General features: G+C 36.0%; 1 protein-coding gene across 1 annotated transcript; it reads left to right on the plus strand.

Moving 5' to 3' along the window:
- Positions 1-12,096: 12,096 nt before the first annotated feature.
- Positions 12,097-13,511, plus strand: LOC113353875 (transcription factor MYB8-like). The gene is made up of 3 exons (XM_026597342.1): positions 12,097-12,388; positions 12,521-12,650; positions 12,804-13,511. The coding sequence occupies exons 1-3, from the start codon at positions 12,244-12,246 to the stop codon at positions 13,408-13,410; spliced, it is 882 nt and encodes a 293-aa protein (XP_026453127.1). The 5' UTR covers positions 12,097-12,243; the 3' UTR covers positions 13,411-13,511.
- The last annotated feature ends 7,635 nt before the right edge of the window (positions 13,512-21,146 follow it).

Consider the following 21,146-nt stretch of genomic DNA (forward strand, 5'->3'; position numbering starts at 1 on the left):
ATTCAATTACACAAACTGTTTTGGAAAGTTCACGCAGTTGTCCAATACAAAAGATTTCTGAGTTACGAGGCGACTATTTGTTTCCAGACTGTTTTGGACAGTTCATGAACTGATTTTGGACTTGTAATATTGTGCTCTAATTCAATATTGTCGGTTCCGGAACTACTTAACCATTGTTCCTTGGCAAACTATTTGGTGCATAACGTATACTTATGGTTGCACATATCTTCTTTGTTATTCAAGGCAAACTTATCACATGCTTACATGTACAATCTATGTGGATAAGTTAAGCTTGCTTGGCTATAAATAAATTCGTAAACATAGAGACTAGTTCACGAATATAACTTTGATTGTAAGCTACCAAGCCTTGTTCATCAATATAAATAGAGGACTCTGTGGACATAAGAATCTCAATCCTGGCACTTCCGTATGTTAGTTTCCGAAATAGTCGTCCTGACAAATAAGTCGACACAAGCCGCAAGCGGATGAAGTTTCGTCGCGCAGTGATGGTGCGACCGCCAAAGGCTAGTTTTCCAACAACTACCTCCAGTGACTATTTATTTTTCTCCTTATAAATTAGCGACCATTCTCTTTCATAAAATCACAATTCTCTTTATGTGTATCAATTTTCTCTAGATTTCAGTCAATTTAATTTATTTTCTACCATGATCGATTTGATTCTTATGAAGAGGATGCAAAAATTGATGAAACTCTGTACGAAGAAAAGAAGGAAATGTATTTAAAGATTTGCGTCAATCGGATGAAGTGTCAAATGAGGATAAAAGGCGGCAAAGACTTATGATGCAATTACATTTAGGAATGATACCTAAGCCTTTAGAGTCAAAATAAGTTTTCACTAGAAATATGGACGTGGCGAGAGCGACATATTTACCATGACAAGATGATGCATAACTATTTTAATGACGGATACGTATGTATTCTGATCAAGATTTTCAGTGTTGGATCCTCATGGGTCGTAATTTGACTCAATTGATTATTGTTGAGCTTTGTTAGGTACAACCTTTATTTAGTTATCAGTATATGATACATGACATGTACGAGATTTTAGTCCCGACCAAAGATCATTGCATCCGTTCGAATATTATTTTATGGGGTACCAACAGACTCCACAGACGAGTGCATATGTATGGGAAAAACAACAACATTTAGGTATCTCAATTTTTTTACGACACGGTAGCCGACCATTTTGTTCCAAATTTCCTACGAAAACCTACTCAGATAGATGAAGATAAAATTGTTTCCCAAAACACAACTAGGGGTTTCCGAGGAATGCTAAGTAGTCTTGATTGTATGCATTGGATGTGGCAGATATGTCTTGCTAAATGAGGAAGTCAGTATAAGAGTCATTACCCAAGACCATCGATTATTTTGGAAGCTTCGACTACTTATGATTTTTGGATTTGACATGTTTGTTTTGGACTTCCAGGTTCACAAATGACATCAATACTTTGCATAAATCACCATTTTCTAAAAATCTTAAGTTGGGCTTGTGCCACACTGTAATTCTTCCATCATCGGTCATAACTACACTCAGAGGTATTATCTGTCATATGTGATCTATCCACAATGGTATGCTTTAATTTAAATCTACAATTAGACCGGCTTGGGTCCGGCATCAAAGGATAAGAATTATTTTAAAACACAACAAATGGTTCTGACGAAGGACGTTGAACGCGTTTTTGGAATTTTGAAAAACAGGTTCGCCATCATTTGGGACCGTGTCGTTTTTTCGATATTCAATAAATGAACAAAATTATGTGCACATGCATAATTCTGCAGAACATCTTCATTGAGAAAACCCCGCGTGATCCCACATGGACTAGTTAACCAGATGAAGATTTGAACCTTGCTCTTCAACTGTTCCATGACCATCCTGCAAGAAAATATAGGCATGAAACTGATATAATTCAAAATCTGGACCTCTATAGACAACTCATAGAGGATCTGACTGTGCACCTTTGGTCTAGAAAAAGAGTTGCGCATCCTAGTCAAAACCGAGCCAATTGAATTTTGTTAGACTAGATGTTGTTATGTTTAAAGTATTTCAATGAGTTAATGTAATTTGGAAGAAAATTTATTGAAGTGGGACTACTTAAATGAAGTGATACACTAAAAGCTAATACATTATTTTGCATAAGGATTACATTAAGCTTACCTATTACATTTAAAACGAAAACTAAACTAGTAAATTTTAAATTAAAATAAAATTAGTGTATTCGACTTTATTTAAATTTCAACTAGCTAGTACATTCAGTTTTCAAACTTAAATAGAACGTAACTACTGCATTGAAGCAGAGTCATTTAATCAACATGGTATTCTTCTTTTTCTGATTCTCTAGAGACATCGTCATCCTCATACTAAGAAGTTCGTGAGATTTGTTGTTCATTCAATTGTTCTTTCATCTTGTCCGCTTCCCTTTCCCATGACATATGTTGTCGCGAAATTCATTATTGAAGTGTTCATGAAAAGAATTTTGCTCTTGTTAAAATTCTTGTAATGTAGTTCTCGTGAAAGAAGACTTTTTCGAAATTGCCTTATCACCAAGCCCAGCTTTGCATTTATTCCTGATAGTCATTTTCCATGTACTCAGCATAATCAAACTCAGTTGTTGAACTAAATGCTGCTTTTTGTGTTTTTTTTTTATTTTGCTACTTTTACACTTTTTTGCCTCTTCCTTATTTTTCTTTTGGTATTGTTATAACATGGAGATTAGAATTGTGAAATTCCTGATTACTTAGAGATCCATTATTTGGTGGTGTTGAAGTTGTTTCTGGAGAGGAAAGTGGTATACCATTATGAAATTCCTGCAAAATAGGACCGTATGGGCATCTTGTTGACACTTGATTACCTTATAATATGTATGAGTTAAATTTGTTTAGCACTCTCAGAATGTTGAAAAAGTTCTCGTACTGGAATCCACTTTTTGGGTCCTTTGCCACTCTGCTCGACATTTTCATTCATGCAATTTGGGAAAAGTAATTTAACTAAAAGAGTAAAAAAACTAAAATATTCATCAAAGTGAAATACAAATTTATTCTTAGAACATGTGGTTCATCATCACCACTTCTTTTGCATCAGTGCATTGATCAAAGCTAAATATTCACCAACTTACTTCGCTGATAGAATGAAAGCAACGAGACAACCCGTCCCCATAATGATGAAGGATGTTACCGGTTTCTTCTTTAAATTTGTCAAAAAGTTTCTGATAAAATGTGGCTTGTTGAAAACTATTGATAATATCTTTTGTTAAGTATATATAATTCCTACAAATAAATTCATCTTCATCCACCGGAAACTTCATACCACGATCCCTATTGGATATTTGTTGCGAAGCGCTACCGTTTTACACAATAGTTAGGATTTTAGGAAAGTTTTGGGAGAGATTAGAGAAATTTTGGAAAACTTATGATTTGGATTGGATAAAAAATGAAATATTTATAGGGAATTCAAATACAATCGTTGAATTAGTTCTTGGGCGACCTACCTAGAGTCACCCAAAAATATTATGTCGCCCATGTCTTTACTATGTCTTTACTTCAACCGTGTGCGCAACTTATGTCGCTGTTCGCGTCTTTACTTCAACCGCTCAACACAACTTATGTGCGATTTAAGAATGTGCATCTCTTCTTCTATAGCAAAGTGCAAATTCTTAATCGTTTTTCATATTTGTTGAGTTCATATAGAAGAAAAATTGACGCATAGGAACTTCCCTGGAGGTACAAAAAATTTGTTCGAATACAGGTATGTTAAATGTGAAAACTACAGACAAACCCATTTTTTAGATTTTTTCCACGGTGAAACCCATGCCCAAAATAACTCAGGCACGCACTCATTTTCTGTAAGAAAATTTCTCACACACCCAGAATTTATAGAATTATGTTCCGGCCTTTTTCTTCTTTTGATATTATATTTTTCTCATCTCTTCTTTGTCTCGTTTTCTACTGTTCTTCTTGTCTCTTTGTCGACCTCAATTCAAAGGAATTGAGCTTGATTTTGTGTGAGTAATCTCTAGGAAGTTTAGTAGCTTGATGAATTGAGGGAGAAGGTGATGGTGATGAAGTCGATTGAGCTCTGGAAGAAGAAGAAAAGGGTAAGCTAATTTAGGGTTTCGTTAATGATTGATATTTATGAAATCGATTTAAATCGATCAATTGTCGGTGGGTTTATTTTTAATTGGAGTAAAAATGGTTGTGAGAGGTTTAATTTTGATTTTTTTAGGAAGTTGAATTTCACAGATAGGGTTTCAATGAATGGAAGATGAATATTAGGGTTACATGTGTATCGCCCCTATATCTAACAGAAAGGTCTGTTCAACCTGTTCATACATTCACAAAAAGAACACTTAATTGTGAAGAAAAAACAATACGGAGTACTGAAACTGTATGACTGTGTTTGATAACCTTTTAATTCATTCTTTGGATTGGATATTGCTAACAAAGCAGTTTAATTACAATGTCTAAATTCATCTCTAAAGAAGTCATCAGGGAACAACATCAAGTTGCGTCAAGGAAGAAATGGCAAACCTTAGCTGCAGATTTTCTTACAACTTCATTGTCCTGTTACACCTTCTATGTCTTCATGGAATTCTTGTTTGGTCTATCTATCTCAAGTTGCTTGTGCTTTAGCTGAGAAGGATGGGTTTGCTGATTCCGAGAAGAACCAGAAGTTGTTGCTGCTAGTTGTTGTGATTACAGAGAGGATGCAAGGTCCAGGAAATGAGATTTGGTGACCAGTTATGAGTTTAACGGAATCCGAGATGGTGATTAGTGAATTGAAGAATGGTGGTGATTCTGTAGTGGTCTTGGCTGTGGCAGTAGTGCCAGGGATAGAATCAAGCAGAGGAGTTGTTGTTTCTCTGAGCTGAATGAGGAACAATTGATGGTTTATAGTGGTTATGATGTTGTGCAAGGGAGAGTTGCAGGTGTGAATGCCATGAGGAGGATGATGAGTTAGCTGGAGGTAGATGTGTTTGTTAGTTGTTGTTCTTGGTGGTCAAGAAGAACATGGAGAAATTGGTGCTCAAGATGTGACAGAGAGGACGGTGTTTGATGCAATGATGCTGTTGGAACTGAGTTACAGATGATCATGGTGGTGGTTACAGCTGAGATGCAGGCAGGGAGCAGTAGAATTAGCCATGATGAAAGAATGGTGAATGTACAAATGTCAAGAATTGGTTACAATGATGGGATTGAAGTGGCATTGATATAGGCAGTTGGCTTAAAGGTTGCTGTGTAGTTGCAGACTAGTGGTGGTGGTTGCGAGGAGAGCAATGACTATGATGCAGTTGAATGTATGAAGCAATTGTAGCAACTCATCCATCTATTGTTGGTGGATTGCATGGAAGATTTTCGAGTTGGGTTCGTAATATTCTCCCCAACAGGAAGAAGTAGATCAATGTCATTTTCATATGCCTTATAAGTAGATCAGAGGTCATGCAGACTCGATTGCATAACATGTAATGCAGCTGTGAAAATGGATGCATAGCCTGTTATGCATTTATAAAATTTGTTGGATAACTTGTTATGCACTCCAGAAAACGGTTGGATAACATGTTATGCAACAAATTTTTTGTTATTATTGAAACCAACAAAAACAAAGACTGCATAACTTGTCATGCACCTACAATAATATTTGCATAACATGTTATGCAGTCGTGAAAATAGATGTATAACCTGTTATGCATCCGAAAATATGATTGCATAATGCATTATGCATCGAGAAAATTGTTGCACAATCTTTTATGCATCGAGAAAATAGATGCATAACCTGACATGCATCCGTAAATATGGATGCATAATGCATTATGCATCAATTTTTTATGTACGCACTAAAATCAACCAAAACAATGGCTTATAGATGCATAACTTTTTTATGTAGTCGAGAAAATGGTCGCATAATTCGTTATGCGTCTGTAGAATGTGTTATGCATCTTTTTTGGTGGCTATATAATAGATATGTATCAAGTTTTCGAAATTTTTTCTTAAAATGATTGATCACCTCCGATTTTTTTGTGGAAAACAAAAATTTGATATTCTTGTTTGTACTCATTGCGTAGATCTCTTAATATCCAAGTTGCGTTGTCAATTATACCTCTGATGCATAACCCGTCATGCGGATGCATAATCCGCCATGCAGACATTCTTAATAATTTCATATAATTATGCGTGTCACGGAAATAATTATGGGTGTCACGGTACCTAAAATTAATTGTGGGCCTGACAATAAGAATATTATTTTTTTTTGGCCTGAACGATTTTTTGGGGACTACTCAAAAAAGGTGGGGGACTACTTTGTGATAGAAATGTTCACCCTATACTTATAAGGGGTGTCCTAAAGTGTGGAACCAACCTACCCTTCACCTATATATATAATAACCTCCTCCCATCACCACCTATATATATAACCACCTCCTCCCATCACCACCGCCGCTCAGCACCACCAACCACCACCGACCACCACCGGCCACCACCACCACCACCACCGACCACCTCTATATATAGCTTAGTTTAAATCATTAACAAAATAAAAATCAAAATCAAAATTATAACAAACCCATTACTTTTCATTCGTTTTCCGTTGAAATAATGAGAAGTAATCATCAAAATGAGTTGAAAATGGAAGTTACAGAGAAAAGTTCGGCTAGGAATTATGTGAAACAGTTTTTCGAGCTAGCCGAACTCAGCTTTAATGGAGTTTTTTCTTTCAGAGAAAAGTTCGGTTACCTCGCAAAAAAAAATTTCCAACCGAACTTTACGTCGCAACTTTTTTTCCTTTTTCTCCTAGCCGAACTTTTAGTTCGGTTATGTCGCAATTTTTTTCTCCTAACCGAACTTTTCTCTGAAAACCTATATATTTGAGTTCGGTAACGTCAATTTTTTTCCCCAGCCGAACATTTGGTTCAGTTGCGTCGCCATTTTTTTTCTTTGCCGAACTTTTCTTTGAAAGCAAAAACTCCATTAAAGCTGAGTTCGGCTACATGTGTTTTCAGAACCATTAACCGAACTACACTTGCAGATGAGTTCGGTTACCTGTTCTTCAGATGTCCTAACCGAACTCTATTTCCATGGTCGAAATCAGTTTATAAATTTTTCATTTTTTCGAAAGATTTTGCCAATTCGAGCAACATTAACTAAATTTGAAGTATACCTAAGTACCCAAAACCCTCATTTCAAAATCAATCATATTATAAAAAAAAAAAAAAAACCAAAACCCCCCTTCTTATCACAAAATTATTCTTTTAAAAACACCAACTAATCAACTTAACCCCACTGATTAATCATTATACTAACACTAATCAATCATTACACTAACTAATTTAATTGTCAAGGGCAAATTTGGTATTCAAAAAAACTTAGATAAGAGGTGACTCATTTTTACTTCTAATATCCACCCCAAAAAGTGGAGAATAGTCCCCCACCATTTTTGAGTAGTCCCCAAAAAATGGTTCTTAAATTTGTTATCAGCTCTGTGATTTATAGGCCCAACCAAGCTACAACCTCCATGACTCCATCTAAGGCCTAACATAAGGCTCTATGTTCATTCAACCTCGGCCTCATGGGTGCACGAGAGGTAAGAAAAGTTAAAAAATAGCCTGTCAAGCCACTATGTTTTTGCTAGGGGTGACCGGAGAAAGCAATTCCAAACTCTTGATTGATATACTGTAATCTCGAACCACGCGGCCCAACATATGCTGCACAGCTAATCTTCTGTCACTAGTTAACTATTCCGATAGTGGCAAAACAAGTTTGTTCATGCACGTGGCTCGACAAATTTATTTATTTTTTCATAAAAATTGCCCATACGAGAAATTGTGGTTGTACAAACTTCTTCTGAAGCTGTTGACCATAATAAGGTCGACCAAGTGGTAGAACTTCCTTCTTGATGAATAAAACTTCTGTTCAACAGTTGACTACAGGTCAGTGAAGACTTGAAAACAACACTGATATTCCACATTAAAATGATCCATTGTTATTAACATTCAAATGCATTTGGATAATTAAAGATATGAAAAGGTTTTGTTTAAATACAGGATTTGTAATCAATAATTTTTTTTGCTTGCACGAATCAGCTTTCTGTGACTATTTAGGCCCAACGATACAACCTCTATGACCTTCTAGGACTAACATAAGGCTCTCTGTCTGTTCATTCAACTTAGTCTTCATGGGTGCATCGTGCATGAGAGGTAAAGTTAAAAAGTAGCCAGTCAAGACACTATGTTTTTGCTGGGGTGACCGGAGAAAGTAATTCCAAGCACTTGATTGAAGTACTGTAGTGGCTTGGTTTGAAAGTTTCCTATACAATCAAGTACCATGTACTAGCTATTATCACTCCTACAAATTCAGAGCACTAGGTCTTTGAATTCCAAACATAGTTTGAACGCAATCATTGTTATGAAAACAATCAGGGATCATCTGTTTACATTGCAACTCTTGCAATTATTGCTCAAAAAAGGAATCACTCATCACCGCCGGCAATCTGCATGATTTGCAAGTTAACGAACAAACATAATATACAACAACGACCCATCTTATAAGTGTTTCCTTATGAACTCACTGTGTACTTAACGTCATGATGATGTCTTCCACTCTTTGATAGTATATAATTTCATAATTATAAGAAGGGTTCTTGATATCTGTTCTGTCCAATTTTTATTTGATTGTAAACCAAAAAAAAAATCCACGTTCTGATCGAGAACTGCCATTTAGTAGAATCAGTGATGCTCAAACAAAAGCTAAACACACACTGATCAACATTAGCGATCTCGGCTGGTAACCCACTTGCGTTTTTTTTTTTTTTGTTATTCTGCTAAAAGTAATCGAAATTACAGTCTGGTGGAACTAAGATAAATTCGCACATGTTAATACTGGCTTGGCCCTTTTGGACCTTGTTTGAACTTGTGAACCAACGTTGAACACTCGATGTTAAAGATGATGACTTTCATAATTATGTCGAATCATTTTTAACAAAAAGGGCTAAATTTCTTTGTGAAAGTAGTTTTTCCGAGCAAAAGATTTCTTTGTAATTGTGCATGATCGCTCATATATTTACGCTAACAATCATATATATATTCACTAGTTCGATATTAAGTACAAATTTGGCTAATCTCGTGCATTTCTAACACAAGTAAAAACAATAAAGCCCTTAAACACACTGCACTTTTTGTTTCACCTCGATAACCGCGCTCGATATCATCAGTACGGTGAATCGTTCTTTATCTGAAGCAAAGAACGAATCAGTTGGAATGACAGATAGGGAGTAGTCAATTACTGTCCTAACTTCTTGATCCTTCAAATCATCAATATGCTTTAAGAGACGCACACACTCACACACCCATACCTTGAAGACGGGGACCGGCGACAAGATTTAGTGACGCGTTCTCCACAAAGGACTAAATGATTAGCTACGACTAAGACCCAAAAGTACATCCCGCGGGAGAAAAGAGGTGCCTCTCATCGGATGAACAGAATCCAAAGGTGAGAGCTAGCATGATCGTGCTGCTTTCAAAAAGAGTAGCTTAGTAGCAATTATCATGTTGATTTAGGCGACCATTTTGTAGACCCGTCCCCAAATCTTCAAAGTACAAGTGAAACAAGGGTTAAATTCTATTCACACCACTTTGCTGGTGACATTTCAACTTTTTTCCGCATTCCCTTTCGTTTGGGTTAAACTGTATTCACACCAAGGTAATTCTTCCACCAGCTTGAGATCCTTTTTATTTAGTTGGACTGCGGTTCATGGTAAGCTGAATACAGTTGATAGGCTCTAGGCTTCTAGGTAGATATTTTTTTGTACAATTCTTGCATACACTGTGATGATGAGGAAGGGTTCATTCATCACATCTTATTGCATTGTAAAGTACTAAAGTGGCCAGGAGGGGTATGGCAGACCTTAACTCCTAGGTGGGTTGGTCATGGGTTTTTTCGAAATCCATGCTTGATTTCACGTGTTACTGTAAGTCTAAAGTTTATCAAACTTGGGACGTATGAATTGACCTCTCATTCTCGTAGCTGTTACACCGGTTCTTTTGGGAGAAGGTAACAAACGTACTTCCGAGTTCCGACCAAGAGTATGCTTTTAAGATTTATAGTAACTTGAGCTCTGAGGCAAGATCCATGTTGCTAACTTGGGCAAAGGCAGGCCATTCTTTGCGTATAGACTTATCGTTTTCGGTGTAAGATTGAGATTCCATTTGCCTGTAACCTTTTCCCCCCTTATCTTTACCTCTAGTATATTCAGCAACTCTTGTATATGGGTTCATTTGAGAGAAGGTAACAAACGTACTTCCAACCAAGAGTATGCTTTTAAGACTGATAGTAAGTTGAGCTCTGAGGCAAGATCGGCTAACTTTGGCAAAGGCAGGCCATTCTTTGCGTATAGACTTATCGTTTTCGGTGTAAGATTGAGATTCCATTTGCCTGTAACCTTTTCCCCCCTTGTCTTTACCTCTAGTGTATTCAGTAACTCTTGTATATTCTTATGATGTTCTTTAATATCTTCCTTTCTATGAAAAAAAAATAAGTGAAACAAGGGTTCAGTTTACTGCAACTGTGCTAAAATATGTCGTATGTATGTGGAGGACCACTTTATTTTACAGCGCCAGGTGCTGTCGGATAAAAATAAATAAATATATATATATATAGTTAATTAAATTTTAATTAAGAACAAAATTTGAATCTTAGCATTTCCAATGCAATAGTTACATATCCAAATTGATTGTATACCAAATTACCATCAGGCTTCATTTCTTAATAAAATACGTTTTGGTGGTTAATTCTGTTCGTAGCTATGGAGAAGTGGGAGACCACGTGCACCACTGACGGACCTACAGTTGGGTTAATCCGGACTTTAGCCCAGATAGTCGTCACAGCCCAACAACCTAAAAATTGAAATGCTACACTGGACCAAGGCGATTAGCCCAGACTGAGAAAAAATTAAAACTTTTTGGGTCCATCACCGACGTGCACCGCGTTTTCTTTACGTCATTGCAAAATTTGTTACTTAAGTTGGAGGGTCATTTCGCGCAAATATAAGTACAATGAAGTTTTCACATTTACCCTTAAATTTGAGAAAGGTAAAATGAAAGGCCGGGCAGCCAATAAACACAAATAAACCCCTAGTTAAGTTACAATACACTCTTTGAACGCTGTCTTAGAATTTTTTACATATTTTTTAATTGCAGTCTCCATCTTTTTCTTCTTTTACTGTAAACTCTATGTCTCTCAAAGCTCATTTGCTAGTATTTCCAAGCAATCTCACTTATTTACTTTTCAAGCCAAATTGTTTTTATTTTAATCTTAGTTTTCTAATCAACATTAAAGTCCAAACCTATTGATTTTAATCATTACAAACAAGAAAAGGGAGTAAGATGGAGAGGCGGTTAACAGTAAAGAACCTACGGTAAAACATTTTTGTTGTAATGATAAGTTAATAATCTATAACCATCATTTGGTTTTTATGATCATGAACTAATCCAATTCCGTAGTGTACTTGATTATAATTCACATATTGATGCGAATCCCATCCAATCCTGACCAGTCCTATCCCCCATATGCAATAATTACTAGTTACCAAAAGAGAAACCGATAAGAAAGAAAAGAAGCTAATTTACAACAACAAAAGAAAAGATCAATTTGTTTATTCAAATGGTTAGAAATCACCGCAAGATTTAGGATATGATCATCTCTAGTAAATCAGTCGCCACTAGTAGATAATAAACTAAATTTACTTTTTTCCACATTTTCTTCTGACTATGAAATGAAAATCATCATATGGTCCACTAATTTAAAAAAACATTAAACCCCTAATCTTGCTTTTGTGAATGTGAAAAAGTTGAGACAGATAAAGTGAATTATTAAGATCGTGTGTTGGGGAGGGGTTTTATATTTTTTTCACATTTTTTCTATCACGTCATATATGCATAATTAAGTAAAATTAACCTTTAACAATATTCGTATCTCATGGATCTTTCTTTGCTTATCTCTACTTATAGAGCTTAGCTTTTTTGATAATTTTTCAGCTGTGTAATATTCTTAAAATCTAAAAAGTACTATATATATATATATAGATGTGTCCTCCTTTGTCTTCATCGTAGAAGAACTATCATCATCCTCTTCACTCTAAGTGCTACCTCAATACTTCTTTTTTGAGTGAATTTTATCTTCTCCAAACCAAAAAAATAGAAAATCCTCAAGGAATTAGCTAGTTCTAGATAGTAGAGAGTTATGGAGAAACAAGAAAATATTTACAAGAAAGGAGAGAATGGAATTATCAAGAAAGGTCAGTGGAAACCAGAAGAAGATATGATTCTTAAAAGATACATAGAAACTCATGGAGAAGGCAAATGGACTACTGTTTCTAAAAAATCAGGTATGTATATCACACACCCGACCGGAACATGAATTAATTAGAATTCTATCTATCTATATATGTGTATATTGACAGTTACTTAATTAAATGGTTGTCTCCGATATACTGATTTGATATGTTCTTATTGAGCAGGGTTGATGAGGGGTGCAAAGAGTTGCAGGATGAGATGGAAGAATCATCTTAGACCCAATATCAAGCGAGGCCAGATATCAGAAGATGAAAAAGATCTTATCATCCGTATGCATAAGTTACTTGGCAATAGGTCAGTCACACCTTAATAACCTGCTGGCATGTTTCCTCTTAATCTGAATCTTTTTCTTTTTACATGTGCCCAAAAGTGTGGTACCACTGTTATATATATATAAATATCTTGAAACAAGATACTAAACTTTCTTACTTTGATTGTATGTTGAAGGTGGTCGCTGATAGCAGGCCGACTTCCCGGTCGAACAGACAATGAAGTCAAAAATTACTGGAACACCCATCTCAGTAGAAGAAATCTAAACCAATATCAAGGACATACTGTAATTCCTAGTGCTATTAACTGTTCGAAGAGTAGGGGACTAATACAAATGGAAGATCCAGAGAAACCATTAAGGGGAATTACAAGCACCCACGAAAACTGTATTATGGACGGAATATTAGATGATCAAGGGAGATTGGATGCTGAGGCTGATGTACAAAGTGACAATACAACGACGACGACGATCGAGACCCAACCATCATCTTCTGAGCAAAGATCTGATGATAACAATGGAAGTACGATACTTAGTGATCAGTCACTGGTATCAGGTGAAAGTGATGATACAGAAGGTTCTACTTTCCCAGACTTTCCGATGGTGGATTATAATATGATAAGTGAAGATGAAAACTTTTCACTGTGGTTATCAAACGAGACCATATTTTATGATGTCCCTCTGTTGCCATCTTACGATTACTACTTCCCGGTTTCGTATGAGCCATTCGAACATAATTCAGATGACGACTACTGTGCTTGGGACAAAAACCTAAGCTGGCTCTGATCAGGATCAGTAATTTGGCGGCAACGTGCCATATGTAATATGTTAATATCTATAGTGTAATTGCTTAATTATTATTATTTTTTTAATTATCCTATTGTTAACTATTAATCAAGTTATTTACAATAATTTTATGACAAGATTCCGACGAGGTCATTTTCACTAATGAATTGTGACAATATTATGGGAACTGATTAAGATTTTTCTCGTACATGCTCATTATATCAATAATTTCCCTCTTAGATGATTCTGATAGGAATCACGTGGAGCTATATATGCACTAATAACAATCCTCGGTTTTCTCGGTTTCTTTCTTTCTTGTTTTGTCCTTGCTAGATTTTCACTCTATTAGTGACAAAATTAGAACATTTAGTGACAAAATTAGAACATTTTGTTGGTATCCGGTGAGAAAAGTCGGTTACCAACTATTGACTATCCCTATTTGTCCCTGTTCTTTTTTTACTAATTGATCAAATTTACCACATCTATCCCTAAATCTTTGCAGTGTTATTTTTGTTTCTTTTTCATCATCATCAATTCATCATCTTTAACCAGACCTAAACTTTAGATATTGATTTAGTCCAGAAATGATTATTTCTTTAATTTTGGTAAAAGAAAAAAGAAAGTAAATATGTGAACCAAAGGTGAAAGGTCCATGTCAAGCCTTAGGCTCAAACAGAACCCAGAGGAGCATAATTAATCATGACAAAATCCAGGATGACCTCTCGATTTAATTAATTTTGTTCATGAGTGAATGCATCCGCTACCTGGTTGCACAGTAAGAAAATTTACTTGATTTTTACACTAAAGAGAAACTGTCCCTTCTAAAATTAAAAAATTTCATGCCATGCCGTAGAAGTAAAACTCCCTTTCAAAGAGTTCATATAACTGCCAAGCTACTCCACTCTAGCTCCACCTTCTGTAGTTTTAATTCTTCTACCCACTTTATTGTTGCAGCTTTACTTTCTACTTCGTTTGGGTTCAAAGCTATTTCCATGACCGATCTTGAACCCCTGCAAGTACCAGAGAGTACCTGAGTAGTGACCCAACTTCTGCATGTTTAGTATCATTGTGAAAATCCGGCCCCAACAAAGTTTACTTTGAGTTGATGAACCCTTTCCCCACGGTGAGTGGAGTCCTTGTTGTAGTTTGGTTTAACACGTGAGGTCAATTCCTTGTATCGAGAACGAGTGAAAGAAACATATGTTTATTTCAGCGATTTTTTATTTTTATTTTTCATCTTTAAAGAATTCAGGACATCATCTTTTGTCGGAGATTTGTTAAAATATTGTTCATGTTTATCTATGAAATACTGGGGGGTTCCATTATAATAACTAATACGTAGTTGAGTATGGCGTACAAGACACAAATGTAAATCCGCTCATATGTACATGCTCATTGTTTGTGGTATCTATTGTCAGTTAAAATCCAGAATCTACCTTAACTAATGTGTATATATTATTTTTACTTTCTTAAAATGAAAGCTTTCATATAAGATATTTTTTATTACCAGGCAGGTGATGTGTTTTCAAAGTTGTTGTAAATAGTGATAAAAGGATTGTTTTAAGACTTGTGAAAGCAATGAATTTTAAACTTAATAAAAATAAAGCAAATTAATTTTCAAAGAGTGATGTCAAGATTTAAAATGGACTAAGGCTCCGGATTCACTAATACTTCAAGTTGATTGGTTACAAAAATATTTCATAATTATTATCTAGCTCTTTTTCCATTAAATCACTTATTAATCTATAAGGTGTCCAAATATTAAATTGTAATCCTTAAGCATGATTTATCAAAGAATTAATTCTAAGCATAAAACATCAAACTGATTCACAACTAATTAAGAAAACCATTTTTATCTCTTTTTTTTATTGATCCAAGTGAATTAAATAAAATAAATAATTAAGAAATTATAAAAAGAATTTACCAATCAAACATGAGTGAATAGCTCCTCCGTCACCTCAGTCACCAGGTATTTTAGCCACTCATCATGTTGAAAAACCTCTCAAAATATTTCATTGATGCTCACAAGTGTTTTACAAATGATAAAAAGGAAAATAATTGAGTAAATCGGGTGTTTGCAACACTTATAATTGTTGCAGAACACTGTTACAGAAACAATAGAAATAAACTCCTGCTGACGTTAATTATAAGACCCTCACCTGTTAGTCGTTATCACTGTTGAAGAACGACTGCCCTGGTCTGTCCGTTCTTCGTGTTCTTCAATGGCAGCAGCACCAGCAGAAACTTTCCTGTAACTTGATTTTCTCGCTCTGTTAATGCTCTATACTTCTCCCAAACTCTCCATCCCCTCTATGCTAACCCAAGAATTATATTTATACACCTTTGGACTAAGAATAACTTCTCATTAATCCAAAAAATCTTCCCATTACTCGGCAATGAATGAAAATATTCCCAAGAAATTTTCTTTCCATGCACGCGTCTGCTGGCTTGTTTTAACCTCTCCAAAATCTTCATAGGATGTACCCAAATCAAACACAATATCTTCTTACCCATCTGGTCACGTAACTTCCATAATTGGAACCAAACAGGACCCGAAATAACTCATGGCTCTGTTTTGCCGAGAACAAACTATCCAGCCCAATCTGCTTCGTGAAATCACTTGCACTAGCCATGTTTAACTTAATCACGTTCAGCCCAGCTGTTTCTAGCGATTGAATCTCTTCAAATCTGCTCCAAAATTCGAGTCCAAAATTATCCAGTGAATATGCATGAAATAACCAGTTTTCCGCCCAAAATTCTGTTTTGAATTTGGTAAGAAAACTGACCTCCCCCTAATCCAGTTATGGTGTCCCTTTAGCACATGCCCCTCATGGGGTGCCCCTTATCCAAAGTGAGAGTCCGAATAACACTTGTCCTCCTGGGAGCTTTTACCAACTTTTCGAGCCGAATTTTCAAAAAAATGTTTATTTTCCAAAGGTGCCTACAAACAAATAAAACACCAAAATTAGTACAAACTCGAGTGCCAACAATATACAGTATTGAGATCAAATTAGACACAAAAATGTGTCTATCAAATACCCCCAAACTTATTATTTGCTAGTCCTCGAGCAAATCTAACCTAGAAAGTAAAATGACTACACTTAACACGTGCAACAAGCCGTTAAACCACTAGGTGGCCCTAGTGGCGGAGTGTTGTCTCCGGAGGGTTTACCAGAGGTGTATCCACAAAACCTTTACTCCAGACCCTAGCTATCTACAACGAACCTTGGAAGCCACTAAAGAATCTCCTTGGTTGGCATACAATCATTGACTATAGGAGGAAGTACCCTGATGCGAAATTCCAATTGTTGTACACGAGTTTGCACTCAAGCATAATAAAATTCATATAAAGTGACAGAGCTCTACTCAGATAGTTGCACTATGGACATCATATTCGGAGTCAAACTAATCATATGGATAGAAAAAAGGAGATGGAAATAGAAAAATGTAGATGGTTTTGATGTTAACCAAATGATCGATGTTTCACATATCTGTCTGAAGGCCACTGCCAGAATGAACCTATCCTAATGGACTGAGATACCGGTCTGACTAATATCAACACAACTGGCATATACAAGGGAACTAGTGGTCAATAACTTAAATCTAGATCAACAAACTGGAAAATATAAGGGAACCAACAGTTGACTACACAGAACAATAACCTTTTTTTTTAGCTTAACGGCATGAATAGATCTTTTTGATCTTGTCAGCTGATTACACGATAGTTCCCACGGGTCTTGCATTCCACGCTTACTTAGGCGACGGAAACAGGGAGAACATACGCATATTGCTATCCAAGTGTTAATACTTATTCCGATTGGTCTAACTGGTCCGGTCTTTATTTTTTTATTTTTTTTATTTTTAGTAACTCAGTCACTCTAATTCACCCTAGTAGTGGTAACAACTTGAATCATGTGCCCCACCTAATCACTTAGAGAAACATAGTTTAAAATGAAAAAAGAAAATAAAAAAAGAAATGAAAAGGACTCAACGAGATATGGTGCAACTATCATGTTATTTCTAACACCTGAGCTCTGTGCTTTTATGAATAGACTCTATAGATGTTTCCATCTAATCAGATTGGTTCCTCAACTCCTACAACCAAGATGCTTCCATCCACTTAGATTAGTTAGTGCTATCCTGAATACGCATAAATTTCTAGGCTCTGGAGTTTATTTATTGCAACTAAAAGCTAACAAAAAGTTTCTTCCCCACCCCAGACTTAAATCTAACATTGTCCTCAATATTTCTAATTAAAGAGCAGTACCAAAAGTAAAATAACACGAGGAGAAGTTGGAAAGATAGTACATGGGTGAAGAAAATCAAAAACTAATATACAACATACAACTGCCTCGATGATCAATCAAGGGTAAACATGGTCCTCCAGAGGAACCTCTGATAGACGCATTTATGTGTCTAATTTGTCCCAATTGTATATATTGTTAGTGCTCGATTTTGTACTTATTTGGTTATTTTATGTCTTTGTAGGTGTTTTTGGAGAAATAAGCTTTTGCGGCGAAATTGGCTAAAATATGGCGTTTGGAGCTCCGTTGACAGTATACCGGAAGTACCCCAGAAATACCCCGGAGGAAGCCCAAAAAAGTCCGGAAAACATCCCAGAAAAATTACTAAAGGCACCCAAGATTTGGTTATTTCCACCCCAGGAATTATATTTCAGCCCAACTTACTATTCGTACCCCTGAACTGGATAGGGGGAGGTCTTCTTCAAATTTCAAATAATGGTTTTTGGCGGGAAAAATGCATGCAGACACTGTTGATTTTGGATTGAAGATTTGAACGAGTTTCATGGAGATTCAATAGCTAAATTTGGTTGGGCTTGTCTTCTTAAAGCTTAACAGGGTTTATGGGATTGTTTAGATCCAACCAATTGGGCTGGACAAGTCGGAGGAAGCAATCAAAGTCCAAACAGAGTGCGTCCTCTTTCTGTTCATGTTCAAATATTTTGTGAGATTTTTTTGGAGAGTCTCACGCTGGATAGACGTCTATCTAGTATGGTTCAAGTCCTGGGAGAGTTTGGTGACAAGAAAATAGCTAGAAGACGCGTACAAAAATCAACATGAGAGATTTTCTCTCAAACTGCAGGGAAGTTACGTAACTTGGCAGCAAGGAAAAAGAGAGAAGATTTTGCGGCATTTCTTGGGGTTGTGAAGTATATAAGAGGTGTCTAGAATTGAGATAAGGTTTATCAAGTGTTTGGGGTCGAGCAGGGACCAGAGAGAGACCGGAGGAGCGAAGAACAGGAGTTGCATGAAAAGTTTCCTGCTGTTGCTGCTGCTCGAGGAGGAAGAAGAAGACGAAGAACGGACCCTCCAGGGCCGTCGTTCTTCAACAGTGCTAGCAGCAGCAGACTTGCGTCGTTATTCAACAGCAGCGCTAAAGTATCGTTCTTCTCTGGACGCTTAAAGAGGGTCGTAGTTTCACTGTATTATATTTTTCACTCTTTTAATCATATTTTGAGCATCAAGTATGTATTTTGAGAACATGATTATTATGAGTAGCTAAACCCCAATACTGTATGATGTAGGAAACCATTCTTTATGCATGAGTAATTCTATTTAATTCTTTTATGACTATTTGCACTATTATAAGTTGATTTTTGATTTTTCTTGATAATTTGTGATTTTATCTGATGATGTATGCTTAGTCTAGGAACTCTTGATGCATCATGCTTATGATTTACATCTAATACTTTATAAAATCTATTTTTCGCAAAGAAAAGAGTCGATATTTGTTATCATTATAAGCTATAATTGTCTAGAATTAATAGTTGTTTCGCATGAGTATAAGAATTGGTGGAATCCTGAGACCTAGTATCTCTTGATCCTGTGACAAATTTTGTATATATTTTTGTTTTAAAAATCTTTTCAAGTCCGAGCAACGAATCCTTATTTACCGCAATCGAAATACTACAACAAAATGGCGCCGCCGACGCGGACTTATATATAGATTTGTTTTTGGGTTTAATTTTTATTTTATTTATTATTATTTGTTCCTTTTTACGTTTCTTTTTGTGTCTTTGATTTACAGGTTCGAAGTGGAATAGTAAGGACTTGGGAACAAAAAGCTTAAAGCTAAAAGCTAAAAGCTAAAAGAGAAGAAAGAAAAAAGACATAATTTTTTTTTTTAGGATTTAATTTTTATTATTTTTTTTTTTTGTATATAGCTTTTATTTATTTATTTTTTAGAATTTGTAAATAGGCTTTATTTGTCATAATTTTTGTAAATTTTGGACTTTTTATTTGGACTTTATTCTGGACTTTGGACAATTTATTTTAATTTTAAACCCTACGGAAGGGTTATATAAAATTTTTTTTAAATATAAACTGTTTGCAGGGAAGGACGACGATTACAATATCGTCTCGTCCCCTCGGGTTCGTACATGACATAGGAGTCTTGGCACGAGTCGACTTCAACGATTCATCCCCCGTCTGGTACGGGAGGTAAGTCCATCGAAACACTCGCGAATCCCCTGTCAGCGGGTTTACTGTATTCCTTAAGGTGATTCATTTATTGAGGACGAATTTGGACTGTTTTTAAATTCCTAGTAAAGGGCAAGGCCTGGCCAATACAAGATAAGGGTTCGGATTTCATCACCGTCCCCTTCTTGCCCGCCTTAGGTAAACGAAACCTAACGCGAACCCAAGCTTAAAATTTGATTAGAACGAGACCGATAGGGTAACGAGCTTGGTAGGAAAATCTTTCGAAAAATATTGGTTACTCTTTTAGCATACTTCGAAGTTCATGATGGTTTCTGTGAGTTGAATGCGTGACTGCGCCGCCTTGTGATAGCGGTGAGGCCTTGGGTATCAAAGCTCCACTGAGCTTCCCTCGCCTCGATTCAACTTACATTAGCTCGGATTGATTCCAGAAGGGTGTGCTCAAATTGTAACGAATTCCTTTTCGAAGGAATAGAAGCTGGTCTAGAAAAGAATCTAAGTGGAGCCATCATGCTTTTTGTTTTCTAGATTCTGTAGGTTTGATTTGGTCGAGTCATCCTTGTTTGTGATTGTGTAGAATTCCCTTGCAATTAAGAATGTCGAACTGGTATGACAGAAGCCAATACAATGAGTATCGATCTGAATTTGAATACGGACATCATCATTTTTATGACCATGTTGGGAATAGTGGTTGGGAACGCCATCCTTTGGAAGGATATGGGTCATACCCTGGTGAGCCCAATTACTATCCACACATGCATCAGTCTTACGAGAAAGAAGATTATAGTACTAGTTCTTCGTCTCTAGAAGATACAATCAAACTATTGAAAAGTAGTCCTTTTTATGATCCTTCTGATAATTCCTCTTTACTAGAGTCAACACGTAAGTTAGCTGAGTCGACGCGTAAGTTAGCTGAGTCGACGCATAAGTTAGCTGAGATGAATAATATAATTATAGACGAAAGAACAACAATAATGAGTGAACCTTCTTTAGAAGACCACCTCAAGCGGATAGCTGAGACGAACGAAAGAATTGCTCGAAATTACTTGAATTGCCAATATAGTGTATCCAATAATATCCTTGAGAATGAAGATAGCTATTTACATAATCAAGATAACAAGGTTAGAATTGGTAGCACTACTTGTTTTGATGAGGTTCGATCTTTTTCATGTTATTATGATGAGGATAGTGTTGATGGAGAATCATACTTATGTAGGAATAGTGATCAGGAAATGGATACTCCAATTGAGCTTTAAAATGATAATATTATTTCTATTT

Source organism: Papaver somniferum, chromosome 2 (genome assembly GCF_003573695.1).
Source record: "Papaver somniferum cultivar HN1 chromosome 2, ASM357369v1, whole genome shotgun sequence".
NCBI classification, from domain to species: domain Eukaryota; kingdom Viridiplantae; phylum Streptophyta; class Magnoliopsida; order Ranunculales; family Papaveraceae; genus Papaver; species Papaver somniferum.